The sequence below is a fragment of the Molothrus ater genome, chromosome 2, assembly GCF_012460135.2.
Source record: "Molothrus ater isolate BHLD 08-10-18 breed brown headed cowbird chromosome 2, BPBGC_Mater_1.1, whole genome shotgun sequence".
In the NCBI taxonomy this organism is placed as follows: Eukaryota; Metazoa; Chordata; class Aves; order Passeriformes; family Icteridae; genus Molothrus; species Molothrus ater.
In genome coordinates this window covers 65132618-65152933 of record NC_050479.2, presented here as the reverse complement: position 1 = coordinate 65152933, position 20316 = coordinate 65132618, and the positions used below count along the sequence as shown (strand labels likewise).

Sequence of the window (20316 nt, the reverse complement as noted above, 5' to 3'; positions counted from 1 at the left end):
GTGAGCATGTGTCTCCAGCAGCCCGTGGCAGGGGATGCTGCCAGCCCCTGGGCCACCTGAGACCTGTCTCCCTGCTCCCCTGACATTCTAAGAGAGTCTTTTTCTTCTGGTGAAGGTATGAAGTTAAAAGCAAATCAACTGCCCAGGGAAGGAGGGCTCTTGGCTGCTGAACAAAGAAGGGCTGTCTGCTGTCAGACGCTGTCCAAGATTTCTCAAAGGGGCAACAAAAGTGCAGCTTCATTCCCACAGGATGTGAGCCTCAGCTCCTTGGTGGCTCCTGGCAGGAGGGGTGACTTTGGTCCTGCTCAGACCAGCCCTCACCACCCCCCTGGAGCAGTGTGGTTCTCATTAAAGGAGCTGTGGCTATTAGTTGTGGAAAGAAGTGCAAGGAGAGCTCAAGAAGAGGAGCTTCCTACATGGTGAGTCCCCAACACGAGCTGAACACGGGGCTTCTCCTGCTGCTGCCTCCCAGGGCATGGGGAACCTCTTGATTCTCATAGAGTGGTGGGTCAGAAAAGAAAGTGAAATCTGTGCTTTAAAGAAAAGCAGGCAGGCCAAGAGGGTGCCCCTGCAGACTAAAAGGCACCTGCTTGTGGTAAGAGTTGCACAAAGCCTGATTAAATATTCAGAAAGGTCTTAATTTAATGACCTGCAAACACACAGTTCTATAATTTATAATTCATTTCTTTGGAGTTTTTGCTTCATAACTTTTTGGCAAATGTCAATTAATTCTCAATTAATTTCTTGGTACTATCTCCTATGTATCTGCACTTTAAAGGGAAACTTTTTGTCAGGGCTACTTTTATCTTCCTTATATGGTACTTGATTAACTGGTCATATTGTGTGAATTTTATCACTAAAAAAAAAAAAAAGCCAAAAACCCAAACAAATAAAAGAACAACCCAGAAAAAAAGACATACCTGTATTTTTCAATTTTTTAAAAATATTACGGTAGTGAACTGACCAGGTATTTTCCAAATTCTAGTCAGATCAGCCCTTATGGCACCAATGAATCACACTGCTAAAATGAGGAACAGAAATAGCCTTCAGTATCTATACAATCATTAACAGCAGAGAATTATCAAATTGGCTTTGTTCTGGGTTTACCTTTCTCTTTTCTTCTTTCTCCTGTATCCTTTTCCCTTTAATGTAGCTCCTTTCATTTCCTTTACTGCACTTGCTGGATGAAAATGTTGAAAACATGCCACCTTCTGTTCTTTTCAGCTATTGCACAGCCCAAAGAAAATCTATAACCCCTGGAAACTTGTGCAAAACGTGTGCACATCTGTGCACAGATACAGGCAGGCACACACTCACGTATATGTATAACCTACATATGCACACTTCTCTGAAATCCCTCTGAACCATCTAAATCTCTTTGCTCACAGCCTTTTCTTTAGTTACAAGGTTTGCACTCCAGCTGCTAGAATAAATTTGCTCACTAAAGGGTTTTCAAGGAAACCAGAAATTAGGCCAATTCTGACCGCTGTTACTGAAAGGTAAAGGGACATGAGGAAAGTAAGACTTCATCCAGTCTCTTTAATGACTGCAATGAATGAAGATCTCTACCTGCTTTTTTAAATTCCTAATTTGATCTCCTTTACCTCCAAGTATACACCCATATGTATATATTTCCCTTCAGAACTGCTTTGGGAAAATCTCCCTCCTCTCATTTCACTGATGCAGGAATGCTGAAGAGCTTGGTCTAGAGCACCCTGGGTATCCTCACTTGCACACCACAACAAAAAAACAGTGGTGTGAGGGGATAGAAACACTCCTCCAGCCCCACAGTTCTGCTTTTGTTCTTCTTGGCTTTCAACACTAATTTTTGTATGGCTGATTATTCCTTTTCCCCAAAAAAAAACTCAAAAAACCCCAACAAAAAACACCACAAGGGAATTTCTTATGTCACAACTCTTCCACAAGTTTATCCCCTTCACTTAGTCTTCTGTTATTTCAAATGCAGCTCAGCATTATGGGTATGAGCAGATTATTCCTCTGTATAGATTTTTCTCCCCATGTTTCTTCTATTGCCATTTAAGGAGTCTCCATAACTAAAGATAAACCTGAACTTTGGCAAGGCCAGGCTGACTGTCCAGATTCCAAGGTATGAGAAATGCTTTCTCTTCTTTTCTCTAATCACTAAGGAGTTTGCTTCTTTCTAACCATCTAGGGCTGTGTTCTGAGGTCCTAGATTGTTTTCACTCTGGACTCTGCAGTGGAAAAGCAGTAGATAATTCTGTGTCAGGTGGCAGAAGTGAAGAGTAGCCCCTGTGGGTGAGGGCAGAGGGATGCACACAGCAACATAAATGGTGTTTGTGGGCCACCTTTGAAGGCAGATGGGGAGGGAGTCAGAGTACCTCTCCCAAGGCTGCAGAAAAGGGAGAAATGCCTTCTGCTTTATCTAAATTTGTATGGGGACTGTTTTCCTAAGTGCATAGCTGCATTCTTCTGTATCTACCTTATACCTATTATCTTGCTTTTATACAGTGCTGCACTGCTCCATGTAGTGGATCCTGCCAGTCTGACTCCTTAGAGAGGGCACTTTCAGATATCTCAGTTACAGATAGGGTTATTTATTCTTTAAGAGCATGGTAAATATAATTAACACAGTCTTCACTTCTACTGTAACTCCCACCTCAGAAGGGCTATCTGCAGACTGTAAAGAGGAATAAGCAGTAAAATAAATATCCTCAGAAAGTATTTTTTTCTGTTTTCTTAACCTCAGAGATACATGTTATGACAGAGAAGCCAAAGACCCTCTCTGCCTATTCCTTTTTGCCTGAAAGGTCTTAGCATTCCTAAACAGCTGGTCTTTTATCACAATACCTTAAGGCACTTTAATTCCTATTAGAAGTGAAGTTAGTCCTCTGCCTGCTGTGAAATAGGGGCATCTTAAAGATGGTTTAAAGTAATCTTTTACCCTCCCTTCTAGTTATAAGTGGAATTTAGCTGGAACAAAGAATAGAGGCCCCACATTTTCAAGGCATCTGTTTTCCCAGATAAGCTCTTGACTCTCAGGGAGTGGGAAGAGTGTGCTGCAGTAAATCAGAAAGTCCATAAGGTGTGCAGTGGGGTCAAACTTCTGAGTGCACTAATCACCCCAGAAAGGACTCAAATGAGATAAGCCTTGAACTTGGCAGCAAACTGTGGTGGTCAGCACAAACCTTTTCATCTGGCCTTGCACAGTCTAATGCCATGAGGCTGATGCACCTGCAGAGCCAGGTGTTCATGACTGGCCCTGAACTGTGCTGCCAACTGAGAGCACTGACCTTGGAAACACTTACCCTGAAAATTTGATTTGAGCAGCACTGCTTTTGCTGGTTCATTTCTTTGCAAAATGATAGATCAAGCAAGCTGGATAAAAACCTGGACTTGTATCTAGACAAGGTGGTTTTGGAGACAGATGAGTAAAGGTTGTGATGTCAAGAGGGGGGGCAACTCTCAGTATTCCAAAGTGAATCCCACCAGAGGTGTCTCAAAAGATAACACTTGATTCTGAACTGCCAGTGGGTTCCCTGGGACTTGTCTGGGGAGTATTATTCTATTTTCTCTTTTTTTTTACATACAAATGTTTAAGCACTACTTGGAATGAACAAGGATGGAAACCCTCCTTTCAGTACCTCAAATTGCTTTTTAAAACCCACTTAGCTGAGTTGACTGTCACATACATGGCTCAGATCCACAGCCCGTGTAGGAGCACCCTGCGCTGTGGAGAGCCACCTGAGGATGTGGTAATCGGGAGCTGACTCTCCGTTACTCCAAGTACAGTCTGGGAGGTGGACACCTGGTGTCTGAGAAGGCAGGGCTGGCAATTGCCCAGTCCTTCACGAAAGCTGCTGCGCGGTGCAGAGCACAGCTGCCACTGGATGGCACCAGGACTCCGCGCGTGTGTGCAGGCTCCCCTCCAGCCTCCCGGAGCCGTGCCATCCATCGCTGGGATAAGGGATGCTTTGCCAACAGGCTCAGCAAGGCTCTGGGAGCGAGGTGATGGGGGAAATTACAGATGGGAAAGCTGTGCTTGATGCTGTCACGCCTAATATTTTCAAAGGGGCAAATGATCTTTTATGGTGTGTAACCAAGATAGGAATGTTCTGCAGAGTACTTTATGCTCCTATCCAAACAAGTTGCTATTTCCAGCTACTCACATAGAGAATAATCACAGGTGTGGAATACACTTCTCTAACCATAGGCTAGGGGGAAAAACACTACCTTTTTTCCAGCTGTGGTGTTACAAATCTTCATTGTTGCTGCTTCAGGCTGCAGTAACAGCAGTATATAAATGCTGCGGGTTGTGCAGATTGTGGCTGCAAGATTCCATGTCCTAAAGTGTATTGACATCCCAAATGTGAGCCAGGTCAGAGGCATTAATGCTGCCACTGTGAGTCAACACTTTTTGATCCCTCAGAGGAGAATGCATGCAGCAAACTTATGGCAGATATTTATAGAATAATGTACAAGTTAATACCATTCTCCAGAGCCACTGGAGCTGGGCTTGCTGCCTAAATGTGCATCTGCAATGTACTTACTGAAGCCAAGAAGCTTCAGTAAGTGTCTTCCATCCTTGTGTCTTCCAAGAAGTCGTCAAAGAAAAGGGAGCTGTTTGGAAATTTAGGGATCCATACATTGTGTGTAATTCTTAATGATCTCTGATGACTGCATCTTTATTATTATCTATCTTTGCTCAGGCAGAAGTGTAAAAGCCCGTGAAACAGGAGCCAGCCCCAGATATAAAGAAACTGCTGCTGGTAAGGCCATGCTGATTTTTGCCTTTTTCTTTTGTGTATTCTCTGTAATTTTTCACACATATATTTGTAGCTTTTTATATTAGTGGCTAGTTTTCCCAGTAATTTTCCATGGCCTTTCTCTAGGCAGAAGGACAAAACACATTCCAAAGGCACCCATCCTATCTTGGTTCTCCCAAGAACCAAGGCCAAAAACCAGCTCTTCAAGACACATTTTCATCAACAAAGCACAGCTAGTACCAAAGGCGGGGGGGGGGGGGGGGGGCTGCAGAAAAGAAGGGGGAATTGAAAAAGGCATCACTGGTGGCAGCAAGGATGAGAAAAGCCTGCAAGGCAGAACACTGCAGCTCAAGGATGAGCTGCTTGGTAAGGGCCAGCCTTGGCAGCCCCAAGCAGCTGGGTGTAACCTTGAGGAGAAACCTGCTTCCCCATTTAGCTGACAGAGGCCAGTGGGCTCCAGGTGCAGGGCTAGATGCTGTCCAAGCCCAGGAACAGCATAAACACCCAGGGAATTAGATCACAGATCTGGGCTTCTACCTGAGTCTTAGAGTTCCACAAGCACTGTCTCTTTCAAAGCTGCCCTTTTTTCTACACTGATCCAGAGACAGACCCCATAGACACACCCAGTGCAGGGAGAAGAAGGAAAGCTAAGAGAGATGCCCAGATGTGGCTGGCACCAGCTGCCAAACCTCTCTGTCCCCCACCCTGAAGAGAGGAGAGCAGAGGTAAAGCCCCAGCCTTGCTTTCAGGGCTGCAGGCTGCCCTGCTGTCAGAGGCAGCAGCAGGATCCTGCTGGGACCACAAGCTGAACCAGAGAGGTGCAGATGTGTTTTTAGACTACATCCTGGTGTGACTGAAAATTCATCTTCCTCATTCAGAGGTCAGGTAAAAATCAAGGGTGAACAGTCTGGAAAAGTATCCCAGGTCATAAAAATATATATGTGTGTTTTAACCCCATAAAACCAACTAAGCACCAGACAACTGCTCACTCATTGCCCTTGCATCAGGATGGGGAGAGAATTGTAAGAGTAAAAAAACCAGTGGGAACACAAAGGCCATCATTCCAAATGTCCCTGGCTTCCTCCCTTCTTTCCCCAGCTGTCATGGTATGGTCTGGAATGTCCCTCTGGTTGGTTGGTGTCAGCTGTCCTGGCTGTGTCCCCTTGGAGCTCCTGGTGCACCCACAGCCTGCTGTGGGTGAGAACCAGAAAAGGCCTTGGCTCTGTGTCAGCAGTGCTCAGCAGTAACAAAAACATCCATGTTATCATCACTGCTTTCAGGCCAAGGCCAAAACACAACCCCACACCAGCTACTCTGAAAAAATTAACTCTAACCCAGCCAAAACCAGCACAAAGTAGCAAGACATGTAGTCACATATTAGCAAGAGCAGATCCTTGTGTCTTCCAAGATATGTTGACTAAATGCATTAAAATGTCCTTTTTGTTCGCATTTTTTATAGCTTCACCTTTTTTTCCTGTGGGTACAATGTAAAGTCAACTGTATAATCTGGGCAGGGTGTCTGATCCAAGTAGCACCAGCAGGGCTTTGGGGACATCCAGTCAGTCCCCTTTTGAAGGCATCCATATTCCCCTCTGCATCTAAGCCACTGAGAGGGCAGCAGAGCTGAATTCTTTTGCATTATTTTGCTGGAGGTGGTTTTGTGTAAAACTGGGTTTATGAGGGAGCATTCCTCCTATGATTGCTGTGTCCAGGCTGGGTACGGTGTCTGTGTCTGCCAGGAAAAAGAGGCACACTGTTCATCCAAAGAGCTGCCTAAAAAGCTGAGTGTCACAAAGAGCTCCATGGCTAAATTTCAGAGAAAGAAGGGATCAGCATACATTACCTGAACAACTGTCCCACTGAGCTGCTACAAAAGTCATCCAGACTTTTCCTCTCTCCATCAGGATAGCAGATGACAGGCCTGCCACATGGGGAGGTGCTGCAGCTCCTGACACTGAAACTGCTTTCACTGAGCAGCTTCTCTTTTACAATGAAAACAAAATTCTCCTGACCCTAACATCCTGTCCCCTTTCCTCCTTTCTCTTTGTGTTTCATCTAATAAACTGAGGGATCAAAAAAGTAGGGCAGCTTCCCATCTGCCAGTGGAGCTGACCTAAACTTGCCTGAGTGTGATGGAGGTGGGAGCTGAGTCTCCTCCCAGCCTGGGGGAGGAGATGCTTTCTCCTCTCTGGTGTCCCGTGTTCCTCTGAGTTGCTGGGTGAAGTGGATGTTTTAGATTTAATTTTTAGATCAGAGCAGGGCAGGCTGCCAGTGGCAGGTAGGCATAAGGATAGCTGTGGTTGTATATGGTATGGGATTTTTTTCTCTTTTGCTGTGCCTGTAAAACGTTTTCTGGCAAAATTGTGCAATTGTCTGAAACCTTAGACTGTCTCCATGCAGCAAGTCAGGAAATCCTAGGAATGAGGCTCAGTTATATGTTACTTCTCTAAAATTTTCCTGCAAGAGACTGGCTTTACTTGATTTCACAATATGCCTCCAAATCCACAGAACTGGATTTGCAACCTTTGTTTTCACTCTTCTCAGCTACTTAAAATTTTAGCTTTTTCCACTGATGTGCTCAAGATACCTTTTGCTTCTTTAGACTTATTCTTACCTTTTACTCCCTTGAAAAGGAGAAGAAAAGAATTCCCTAGAGAAACAATTGTGCTCATTACAGTCCAGAGGAATGGAGAAGTTGGGAAAGATCAAATTATTTGAAATGCATTAATTTTTATATGTAATTTACAGTTGGTAACAAGGAAGAATTTGGGTTGCTTTGGGGTTTATCATAAAATTGAAAGAAAAAAAACAGTAAACCACAAAGGATGGATTTGAGAACAAGCCTCTAGGCAGAGTATCAGGATGTTTGAGTACAAGGGCAGTACTCCAAATATTCTGTATTATTTAGGACAAATTATTTTATTCCTCATTTCCAGCAGCTCTGTGCTTTCACCTGGGGTGAGTCACTTGCATGCTCAGGTATCTCCTCTCCTCCTGGCCAGGTCAATGGCTTCTTAAAGGTGCCAAAAGCACTGAGATCCTTGAAAACATGGTTTACCAAGAAAACAGGATGCATTTTTACAATATGGTGAAATGTTATTACAGTGGTGTTACACAATTATTGCTTGAACTAAAATAATCTCTCATAGATCACTTTTGCAAGATAAGAATTTTACAGAAGCAGTGCTGGTTTTGTGTGTATTTTCAAAAATCCTTATTTCTATTTTTTCAACACAACATTCAGAAAATCACAGAATTTAGAGAATGAGAGAGAAGGGAGGAAGAAACCATGAGAAAAAACTAAGGCTTAATCCCCAGGAAATGCAGACTCATCAGTAAAAGCAGAAAATGCCAGGGAAATCTGGTTTTCCTCCTCTGAATATATGATTTTTTTCAGTAGATACACATAGAAGCACTAAATGCAGAACTTTTAAAGAATTTTTAGTGGCAAAAGCAGCTACAGCCTTTTCATTTCATTACTTCAATTATGGTAGGAAAAAAAAGTATGGCTTTAATTTACAATTCCAATTTGTATTGACACTAAAGAGAAGCCATCCTGCTGTTAAGAGTAACTTTTCCAATTAGACCCACACTTCATAGTCTGCTGTTGAAAAAGGGATTTCAAAATCTAATTTTCTGAAATGTCAGAAGTGAAATATTGCCTTTTGTGTTTGTCACAAGTCCCTGTAACTTGGCAGAGAGGATGTCACTGCAGGGCTCATTCGTGAAATGGGTTTTGCGAAGCTGCCCTTTGTACCCCTCTGCCCAGCAGAGGTGAAAGAGCACAGGACAAAAGTGAAAGGAGAGTTTGGCCTCGTTAGTATTTAGGCTGATTAAGGGGAAAAAGGCTTTGGGAAGCTCTTCATGCCAAGGAACAAAAACTGCTGCTGCTGCTCAAAACACTCTGAAATCCCACCAAGTTCAAATGAAGGTACTGAAAGGAGAGACAGCACATACTGAAAATAAAGCAATTCTGTCTCCCCAGGTTTGGGGCTCACACACACATCAATCCCAGGCTGTGCTTTCCACAGCCCACATGGGCCAGCTGAAGGATCAATAGGTGAAATGTGGCTGATGAGTAAACAGGAAAGGACTTTGCCTTTAGAAAAAGAAAAGACATTTAAGTTATTTTAGAGGGAATTTTCTGTGTTCTCTCTCTCATGGGTGTGCTGGAGACCTTCAACCAAGATTGTTTTATTTTATTTAGTTTCATTTTGTTATATTTTAGTGTGGCTTTGGACTGGAATGTTTTGCATTATACTACAAATCACTGTGTGAAGAATCTGTGATACTAGAAAAGCAATGATTATTTTATACAAACCCAGAGACAGACCAACTAAGCATAAGGAATTTTAATTCCCATTATACAGGTGGTTATGCATAAGCTTGCTCTTTTGCGTTTGCAAGATACAGTGAAAAAATTATATTTAATTGAAGTCACTGGTTTATATTTTGGTGACAAAATAGCTTTATTAAGGGTCAGAACACCTCCTTAAATTCAAGTATAAAATAGTTATGCTGCATATTGCTATGGACAGTTGTTGTGTATTCTCATATATTTATTCATACTTCACTTAAGGAAGCAAAAGTGTACAAATCCAATTAAAGACAAGTGAAACCAAAATAATATCTTTTCTGAGGTTCCCTTTAGAAAGTGGTCTGTGAAAATGTCTAGCTGTGAGTTCATACATGGCTGTTTGCATTGCTGTGCAAACAGACCTCGGTCCCTGACAAACAAGCCAGCCTGGACAATGGAAATCCCATCTCCTCCCCTCTGACAAAGATGGGCACAGAGCAGGATTTTGGTGTGACCTCACACTCCAGAGGTGCCTTTCCTGTGACTTCTGGAGTAGGAAATCCCTGCTGGTTGTGTTGCTGTCTTCTGGAAATTGTTGGCTTTTCAGCTGGGAGAACTCCCTTATGTCTTTCTCAAGGAATGGGCACTGACCTTGCAGATGTTATTTCTTTTCTTATTCTGTATTTGTCTGGAGAAAAACAAAGGACCCACTCACATTTGTCTCTTGTCCTGTTTTAGGGACTAGGATTGCTCAGTGATTGCATCAGCTCCAACCCTGGATGGCAGCAGTGCAAGATGGAGCAGCAGAACAGGCTCTGAAAAGGGCAGGAGCCTTAGGATGCTCCACAACCACTGCTGCTCTTTATTAACTCTCTCCATTATCTCTGCAAGAGTGATAATCCTTATTTTACCAGCTTCAGGTTTAACAAGACTCTTCTTCTCCCTAGAGAGAGCACAAGCCCAGTTCCCAAAAGGACTTTTTTTCTCCACGTGTTTTTGCCTTGAACATAGACCAGCTTTATGGTGGAAATCTCTACTCTTCCTCATCATCTCTATTGGGTTTGGGAGGCCAGAAGGAAAATTATTCTGGCATGGAAATAAATCAGTTTTGTGAGTACATTAGCAGGTGAATTAGCAGGTGGGGAAGGAGGGCAGAGAGAAAATAACTTTGTTCTTAATGGTTCCCGAGTCTGAAATCTTATAAACATCTCCCAAAGAGCATGGATTTGACCCTGAGGATCCACAGGTATCTTTCCTCAAGTTTTTCCTCTCTCCTGACAGCTGATGTGAGAGAAAAAGCCAGAAGAGGTGAAGGAAACTGACTGTCTCTTGGGGAACAAAAAAAGCCAAAAAACTATGTCTAGAGTAGGCAAAATGTAGCTTTTCCTGACATGAGTTTGAAGCTTATTACTGCTGCCCATCCTTTCTGCGACCACCAGTCGACAGAGAGTACCTTCTGTCTCATTTTGTGTCAGAGGGAGTTACCAACCTGTAGCACACTAAGTGTAAAACAGTGAACTGATTCATAGTCAGCTTCTTCTCTTTCCCGATCTCCTTGTCTTGAAGTAAGGCAGGAGATGTCACTTAGGCACGTGGTGAGGGAAAGTCCCATGACAAAGGGCAATGAGTCTTTGGTGTGAGCGTGAATTCACCTTGCAAATAAGGGAGTGCTGATTTAAGGCGTCCATTGCTAATGATTAAAGACACAGACTTAGCTGTGGTGTGTTAAAGGGCAGTTCATCACCAGAGCCTGGGAGTAGCCATGTGATTTCTGGGATTTGACCTGCCTGAAAATCAGATGGGCATGTTTCCATTTTCATGGGTCAACAAAATTGTGTTTGGGAGAAAACGATCCAGTAAAAGTTTGCAAAAATGAGACCTGATGATGGTTTCAGTTCTTTCATTTACCTTTGATCAAAACTGGTTCTTGTACAAACAGTTATTCTTCAGATGGGCTTTTTTCCCCTGCTTATCAGTATCCTACTTTTTAAGATGTTCAGTCTGGAATGCCTTCAGCTGATGATTCATCTTACATGTTTATGGTAAGATGAGACTACTTGCCCTCTGGAAAAGCCCAGTGTCTTGGGTATAAAAGAAAATTGGGCTGAGTGGCTCAGACAGAGGTGTCAATTTCATTTCCAATGAAGTAAAGGCAGATGAATTCCTCCAAGCACCACAGAATGAGACTGAGTTGTACAGGTAGATTTCCAGCACAGCACGTTTGGTGCTGTCTAAACAGAAGGAACTTTCTCTCACCTTTGCTGGACCACAGAGATGCCTGGGGTTAAATAAAGGCTTAGAGAAGGAACATGTCACCTGCATTTGTCCCCATTTAGAAATACTCTACAGCCTCTCTTCAAGCCACAGTGTCTTGTTGGATTTTGGGATGCCTTTGTAGTATTTGTGAAAACTTCTCTCTGCACTTGACTTTTAGTTGCTGTCATGTAAAAACATTGAAGCTGGGAAGAGAATGCATGAACAAAAAAGTATAAAATTGTGACTTAGTCCAGAATGTTTCTCCCTAGGGTATTACTGTGTGCACCACCAGCATGTCCATCACTATTGCCTGCATAGTTTTGCAAGTTATTAATAAATAACCAGGATAGGCAACATCATTTGCTGCAATGTGCTGTCAGCCCATTTCCTACAGCCAGCACCTGGATTGATGGTGGCTCTTTGGTGCTTCTGTTTTGCAGATGTTGCAGAGTTTTCCAATGGAAAGGCTGGTATCGTTGGTGAGCTTTTGTTTGCTGCTGTCCATTACACAACAAGCACCATCGTAAGTATATTTTATTACAAATCCTTCAATCCTAACAAATCCCTTGAAAGTGAAGGTAGGAAATAGTCTCTCTCTCCCAATAGAGAATCAAAAAAAGCCAGGTTCTTGGACCACTGAAAATTTGTGTAACCTTAAAAAGGTAAGAAGTATAAGGCTTAAAGCTACCCTTTGAAGGAAGAAATATTCTCTCAGGAACCAACAATTAAAAAGAGAGTGAACAGCTTGTTCACTCTCTTGTTGCTGTTCGCTCATTTATCGTTCATGACATTTATGGGATTGAAAAATCTTGGGTGAAAAAAACCCTCTGTAATTGATTTATAAATTGCAGAAAGCAAAGATTTAACTTCTGGGAGACCTTCAGTATTCTATATTTATCCTCTATTTCAGTGGAGATTTACATATAACCCAGGCCTTGTGCCACCTTTTGCTACAGCCAAGAGACTCTGAGTGAATGAAATTAAATACCAGCTTTATTCCCTGATTTCTATACCTCGCCTTTCATTTTATGCATTTAAGAAAGAAGAGGGTTTTTTTTTGAAAAATAAAAAAGGTAGTTCAGCCAACCTATTCTGATAATAGAAAATCATTCACCTTTCATTTCAGAAACATTCTGCAGAATGATCATTTTCCAAAAGCACCTGTCTTGAGCTCAGAACTGTTCTTTGTCTATGTGACATCATGGACTTGGCTCTTCACACAGTTCTCTGATTTTTGTAAAACTGTTTTGTGTAAAATAGACTTGAAAAAAATGAGAGCAAGGATAATGATCTACATTTTAAAGGTCATGAAATCAATTACTTAGAAGCACCAGAGTAGGTCAAGAATGAAGGAAAATAATAAAGAGGAAAAAAAAAATCCCAACCAATTTAGCCTCCAAATCAGCCCTTCCCAGGGATGTGGTCTTATCTTCTGTGATCTCTCATTTCCAACATTTCACAGTGATATTGCAAGGAAGATCAGCTACTTGTAACCCCATACATATGGTTATATAGGGAATCTATCCCTCCTGATACATTAAAGCATAAGCTGGCATAATGTGGGTGCTAGTACATGAAGATACATAACTTTGTAGCATTAATTGTGTATTTATTAATATGTATTCATTGTCTTTCAATGCATGCCCTCGTTCTGTTTCAGAAATTTGAGTTTATAGAGCTTTCTCTGAGTCGCACCAGGTTATAAATTGCATTGGTAATCCCTGGGATATATTGCAGGCTTTTTCTCCTCCTTGTATAGTGATTGATGTTTTACAGGGCTTAAATGGGAAAGTTCAGAATTTGGACATCAGTCAGAGAAAATTATTTACTTTTAATCTCTACTCTGACTAACAAGGACAATGGATTAGGTGATCTCCACAAGTCCCTCGCTCAGCTATTTTGTGAGAGCTTGTTTTATCTTTAAAATTCATATTGTTTGGACAGTCATTGAACATACATACTGGACAATCTGTTTATCTGTTGTTTTAGATTTCTTATTACTGCCCCAAATGTGGTACGTTTGGGCACACATGAGACGATAACAGTTCAAGTCCACGGGGCACAGAGCCCTGTGCAAGTTACTGCGTTCTTCAAGGAGGAGACGAAAAATCAGCTCGTATCAGAGAAGATCTACTTTAACCTTAACCAAAATAATGGCTACCAAGAGATGAAAAAAATAATGGTGAGTCTGACATCACAGTGATTTTTTTTTTTATTTGGTGATAAAAAGCACATAATCTCTACTTGGAATAGGCTGGAACAGAGACAACACTGATCTCAAGAGGCACTGACAAAACCAATTCCAGTGACAGCAGCACCCTATTCACCCATCCAGCTAATAAAACAATGCCCAATGTAATTTCACTGGTGATTGTGAATATTCTTTTGTGCCCATATAACAAGCTTAATATTTTGTCACATGGTGATAAATGAAATTTAATTTAAACAAATGTAATTGTTTTATCACTGTTGGGTTTTCTTCCTCACTTAAACTATGCATTCAGGCCTTTGGGTTACTACTAGCCATTTTACAATACAGGAGAAACCTTTAAAAATATGTAGTCTCTCAGACCAAAGCCTGTGTTCTTTCTACAGGTTTTTAAGTTGATTATTTCTTTACATCCTATGTTGCATCATTTACTCCTGGCACAGTTCTTTGACGTCTGGCAGGATTTATTTCAGTAGCACTAGTTTGGGCTATTTGGTTGGGAAAAAAAGCACACAGCAATATTCAGTTTGGCTCTGGTTGGTTACTCCCAAAGCTAACAGCAGAGCTTTCAAATCAGGTTCCTGTCAAGGGTGATGTTTAGAAGCAAGATATTAAACTGCATGAAGTAAAGCAACAATCTCATAACCAAGATTTTAGCATAAATAGCGATTGCAGGATATGTGGTAAATGGAAATCAACAGGCATGTAGACTGAATTCTGGAATTACTGAGACTGGGCAGAAGAAAGTGTATTTCTGTGGTGGAAAATGGATGATTAGAGAGTATTTTTACTTGAAAAGAAATATTCATCTAGTAAGAAAGATATAACACCCAGCAAGAAAGATATAATTGTGAATCTTATGTCGAATGGTGCTAACAAGATTATTTAAGCACTTCAGCGGTTGTGGGACCTCAGCTATGTGGTCCCAAAGTTACCAGCCTCATCTCTGACTCTGTGGGGTTTTCCCTTTTATTCTCTTCAGATCAAGCCAGGGAGTCTGCAGCAGAGCCTGTTCAAGAAGAGTCATCTGCCATATGTTCTACTGGTCACTGAAAGCAAGGAGCTCCCCATGACTGCCAAGAGCACTCGCATCCTCCTGTCCTCCAAGAAAGGCTACATTTTTATCCAGACAGATAAGCCCATATACACACCGAGTTCCCAAGGTAGAAATACAAATGCTTCTCTTCAGGTGTTGAATATGGATGTTACAAGGGCAGGATTAGAAAAGTAATAACAAGCCGGTTGTTCCAGCAGCCAGGGCTTCTGCAGGGACTGCTCTGCACATTGCAGCAGCCCTGTGGAAATGCCTCCAGAGACAGTCACTTTTAAGGGAGACAGACAAATTCTGCTCCCTTTTGTTCAAAATGTTAATGATGACTTTCCTTTGGAAAAAATTCATGAGAAACTGCCAAAAACTGAACTCCTACTGCTTCTGCTTGTAACACCAGCGATAAGTTACCTTTGCTCTTTGTGACCCCCACTGCTTTGTTACTTAGCAATTAAATTAACAAAAGAGGGAAGTAAAAAAAGGGTGTGAGTTTGGTTTCAGGCCTCAACTGCAGAAGGAATACAAAAGCGAGTGAAGTTCCCTAAGTAATTTTCAGAATTTTCTTCAAAAATTTATCCAGTCATGTAACATGCAAAGGCTACGGAAGAATGCAATTATTTTCTTTAAATTTCTCACATTTCACTAAAAGAAAGTGTTTTATCTTAAATTTGGTAACTAAGTTTACAGATTGCAATGATATGTATATAGAAAGGCCAGAAAGAAATTTGTGAACATATTTATTTTTCTGTTAACCAGTCAGATACAGGATCTTCATTCTGGACAATGCTATGAGGCCGACAGATGACACGGTTACAGTTGCTCTGCTAGTAAGTATGGAAAAACACTGTTGATGAGTGCTTCTTCAGCACAGGAGCTATGGAAAAAACTTACAAAACATCCAAGAGCATAACAATAACTGGGACTCCTCTCCAGAAATCTGTATTTGCACATAGTGAGATATCTGTAGTTATTTTTTGCCGATATCAGAAACGTGAAGATATGTGACATGTGGATAATACAGTAGGAAAGTAAGCAAAATATTTTCTCTTCCACAGCACTAGAATATGACCTTGAGTTTTTGGATGTAAATATTTGACACCTGGTGCATAATTTCATGTTTGCTTCTTCTGTCTCAACAGAATTCCAAGGGAATGGTGGTTAAAAAGTCAGACCGGAAAATAAACGCGGTGTTTGGCGAACACTTTGCTATACCTGACATTGCTGAGTATGTTGCTGTTGTGCCTTCTGCATCAAAACCTGTAGATTAAGATTTTTAACTGCTGAATTTCTTGAATTACCTTTCAAAATTGTCTTTCTTTCACCATGGGACACATGTGGAGCTTATGATCAGTATCTTTTCACCTTTAAGCACCTCATCCTGGAGAGATGAGTCCAGAATTTACTGTAAATATGCTGCAATTAGCAACATGTATCCTGGTAAAGAACAATTAAACTGCTCAAATATCTGCTGAAACATATGGCTGCATTCAAGGGAGCACTTCTAAAAGGGCTAGTCTGCAAAGTGTCACTTATTATATCTGATTTCAAACAATCAAGCTTTTACTTAATATTCAAGGTCTTCTGGCATGCTAAGTTTATTTTGATATCTCAGTGAAGATAAGCTATAGGAAATATTTGATGAGTTCTCTGTTTCTGCAGAATTTCAAAGGTAGTGGTTTGCAAATATGTTATCTTGCACTTCCTCATACTTGTTTTGAGTGTTTCCTAAGACACTTGGAAATATAGGTTGTTGGCTCCTCCCAGTAAAAAGAAAACCATTAATTAATTAGTTGGGATGAGATCAAAGCAAGGAAAATATTGTAATTCAGTGATAATTTATGTGTTTGCATCAGAAAATATCTGAGGAATTGTAATTAACTATTTTCTGCTGAATCTGGACTTTAGGCCTGGAACTTGGAAAATCAAAGCCTGGTTTCATCAACATGAAATGTCTAATGTTTCCACTGAATTTGAAGTTAAAAGATATGGTGAGATATTATAAAATTTGCATTACAAATATAAGGAGTTATCACAAGGCGTTAAAAATACACTGCAGTGGTTAAATCTGGCTGTAGTTAGGCACTAAGGACAACTTTGGTGGTGTTCCAGTGCATCCTTGCTATTTCTGATGTGCAGAAGAAAAGCTCTGGGTTTGTGTGGCTTCCACTTATATTTGTAGAAAGAAACACCTCTGTTTTTATACAGATTTAGTAACTTTTTAAACACTTTTTAAACATTTTGTCACAAAATAGTGGGTGGGCTCTCCTACCACAGGAAAAAAAATTAGATGAGCTCCATTTTGAAGTCATTTCAATTCTGGCTAAAGTTTGCAGTGAAGACTGAGATGGAAAAGAGAGAAAAAAACCCCTGCCCATTTTGTCTCAGTGAAATTCAATCTGGAAGTTTATTAGAGTTATTCCTATCCTCGAAGAATCTTTTTTATGGAAAATAAGGGTCCTTTGGATAAAGTAAAAATGTAAAAACATAGCAATTTGGGATAAGAAGTGGTTTGATTTATTTACACTGAAATTATACCTCCTTGTAAAATTAATGTGGGTTTGTTGTTTCATTATTTTGATTTTTATTCCTTTAAAGACAAAAGAAAACCTTGAGATTGTCTGAAAATCTCTGTTTAACAAAACTGATTTTGCCTTAGCTAGTGGAGGTAGCAGAATAGTGGAGATTACTGCCCCCTCCCCAAACGGCTGCAAGCAGGAGCAAATCACTGTGATATACCTGCAGAAACAAATAGGTTGGCTTTGTAGGAGCAAATTCAGAGTGACACAGCTGATGCTGAGGAGCTCATATCCACTCTCTACCCAATTCAGGGTGGGTTTAGCTCAGCCTGCTCCTAGTCTAGGGCACTTCCTGCCCATGAGCAGGCAGAGTTTATCTTGTTTTCATTGTAAATAAATAGATTTTGTGTGCTTGAAGACTGCTCCACTATGTGAAGCAGAGCAGAATAACTGAAAATGACCAGTAGATTTGCTTCAGAAGAGCATTACTAATTCAAAATAAAACATCCCTCGGTGCAGCTGCATTGTCTCAGTGTGTGTTGCCACGACAGGAGTTTAAGGTATGTTTGAAACTCACATGTCATGACCTTTTGTCTTTTTTTTTTCATGCAGAACTTCCAAGTTTTGAAGTCAAACTCATCCCACTTCATCCATACTACCACATCTGGAATGAAAGCTTTGTGTTTGATATCGAGGCAAAGTAGGTGTGCTCAGAACCAGGCCCGTTAAGGGCCAGATAAGCAGATATTAGTTTTGTGACTTTTACCTTTTTCTTGTCATTAAGAGTTACTAGCTTCTGGCTTGACTTAGATCTGACTTATCCTATATAATCTCTGTTTCCACCACTGACTTGAGACATCGGTGCCAAGTGCTGCCTGGATCCAGGTCATGCTGATCAAGTTGGAACAAGATTTTCTGAATATTTCTGTTTGCTATCAAAGGTGGCTATTTAGGATTCTCCTCTGTGTTCCTATGCAAGGGTCCAGGCAAATAAATCACCTGGTTTTCTATTTAATTTTAGTTTAAATATTTAGAAATGTTCTAAAGCCTTCACTGTGCTATGTAACATAATTCACGTAGAGCTGGATTCAAGTTTGGGTATGGAATTTTCTCAAAGCACAGTGAAGTCCGTAAGTAATAAGCTAGTGCTTGTTTGAGAGTAATGATTTATGCAGAAAGGCTTCCAGGAAGATAAATACAAATAATCAGAGGAGTTTCCATGAGCATCACTACAGCATCACATGTCCATTGCTTAACAGCAGTGCTCTGGCCTGGGTGTTCCATGGCTACAGAGCTCTCAGACTGACCAGACCATGGGGCAGGCCTCAAAGGCAAATGAATTACACCTGGTCCCATACCAAATTAGAATGGCATCAAATACCGAGCAACTTAGGAAGGCAGACAATGAAAATTTAATCAATCAAAATATTTTTTGGCCTGTTGAATTTTCAGGTTTCATAAGAGGGGAATGCTAAGAAACTGCCTCTTAGAAGAATGACTAAATTAGAACTTGATACTTTTTGGGTTTTCTTCTTTTTCTAAAGATGAATAAATGTTATGAAATGAGAACAGGCAAGTGAAAGCAGTTGACCTTCTTTTATAGTTTATAGTTTTTCAGTTTCAGAGGAGTGAGGACTGTTAGACTACTGCCTGCTGTCCTTGACTGTGCTGGTCCTTCCATTCCCCAGCACACCTTGAGAGAGCAGACAGAGCCTGTATCCACCTCCTTGTGCTTGCCTGAACAAACTCAACTCTTCTTATCTCCTCTTGATCACCTTAAATTTTTATTTGGTTCTATTGAATAATTACTCGCTTTAATCATGATCACTTCATATTGTGATATGAAGTGATTTCAAATCATGGGCTTCAGTATTTTAATCCTTTCTAAATTTTTCCCTGTGCTATTGCAGCACTCTATTTTGAGTTTATGAACTTCATATATATTTGACTCCACATTAACATCATAATTATTAAAGAAGAAAAATTGACCTTCAATACTGGATACCATTCCTTTCCTTATTGGAAAAGGTGCTAGTGGTGCCACACAGGCCTGCATGACTTTCATCAAAATCAGCATATGGAATTCCTGATAATTGAACTTATTTCTCTAAACTGGCCATGCATGTAATGAAGTTACTTGATTTAATTGACTATTGTTTCCCATTTATTAGCTCTGGCATTTAATGCAGTTTTCATAAGAGCTTCTCTCCATTGGCTTTATTGGTATAGATCAGTGCTGCTGATCAGGTCAGCTTGAAAGAGGCTTGTTTAAACAAAAATAAGCCGTTACAGGACTGAAGTGAAGCAGGATTTCTACAAGCAAAAGGCAACACCATGGCCATGACAAGTCTCATGTAGCACATTGCACACTGTGCTGCTGAAAGAAGCCATCTGCCAGGCCTTTCTTGAGTACAGAGCCAGGTGCAACAACATCCCCTATCCTCTCTCCCCATGACCTTTATTAAATGCTCAGGGGTGTTCTGGCTAGATGCTGATCTGGCAAATATTTCACTCACAAGAGGACTTTTCTGCCATACTGCCTAAATCTGTAGGAGTGCCATGGGGCAGAGGATGTCCATTCTACCCAATGCAGGTGTTAGAATATCAGTAGGGAGGGTCTTTCTGCTGTGCGTCTTCAGAGGTACCAAATATTTCCTATCAGTCCCTGAAATGATTCTCTGATCCTTTATTTTCTATGCTCTGCTCATGAGGTGTCTCATACAAAGGAAATAGCTGTTCATCCAAGCTAAATGGGATGAGGGTTGTAACACCTCTCTGTGCAACTTAAATTCTCATTAATTTGTTAAAAAAAAAAAAAGAAAAATTGACTCTAGTGAAATTTTATCAGATGATGTCTCCTCATGTGATTCTGCTGGTGTGGCTTATGCTATAAATATCTTTGCATTTGAAATCACCAGTTGGCACAAAGATCAGTACAAGTTTTCATGTTTGAGTTATGAGAGAGTGGGACTAAATTTTGTTTTAAAGCTATTAGTTAAAAAAGGGATGCCTACAAATATTCCAATATTTTTTCAGCACAAAATTATTAGTCTGCCTTATGCTTGCTTTTTATTAAAATAATGATCCCTCTCCTCACTTTTCTTCCTTCCAAAGACATTCTTATGGGAAAGAGATTCAAGGTGCCGCATATGTGCGATTTGGCATAATTGATGAAAACGAGAACAAAATATTTATTCCAGGCCTGGAGCAACAGCTATCAGTAAGTATTCAGCGGAACTATTCTG

At 40.8% G+C, this 20316-nt stretch overlaps 1 protein-coding gene across 1 annotated transcript in view; it reads left to right on the top strand.

Annotated features, from left to right (window-relative positions):
* Positions 1-353: 353 nt before the first annotated feature.
* LOC118689901 (complement C4-like) overlaps positions 354-20316 on the top strand; it is a 51676-nt gene continuing 31713 nt past the window's right edge. The window contains exons 1-10 of the mRNA XM_036388372.1: positions 354-419; positions 4689-4748; positions 11739-11821; positions 13288-13480; positions 14490-14670; positions 15312-15382; positions 15695-15780; positions 16461-16543; positions 17684-17771; positions 20186-20291. Coding sequence (XP_036244265.1) covers positions 11739-11821; positions 13288-13480; positions 14490-14670; positions 15312-15382; positions 15695-15780; positions 16461-16543; positions 17684-17771; positions 20186-20291 — 891 coding nt within the window. The 5' untranslated portion in view covers positions 354-419; positions 4689-4748. The remainder of the gene's footprint in view (positions 420-4688; positions 4749-11738; positions 11822-13287; positions 13481-14489; positions 14671-15311; positions 15383-15694; positions 15781-16460; positions 16544-17683; positions 17772-20185; positions 20292-20316) is intronic.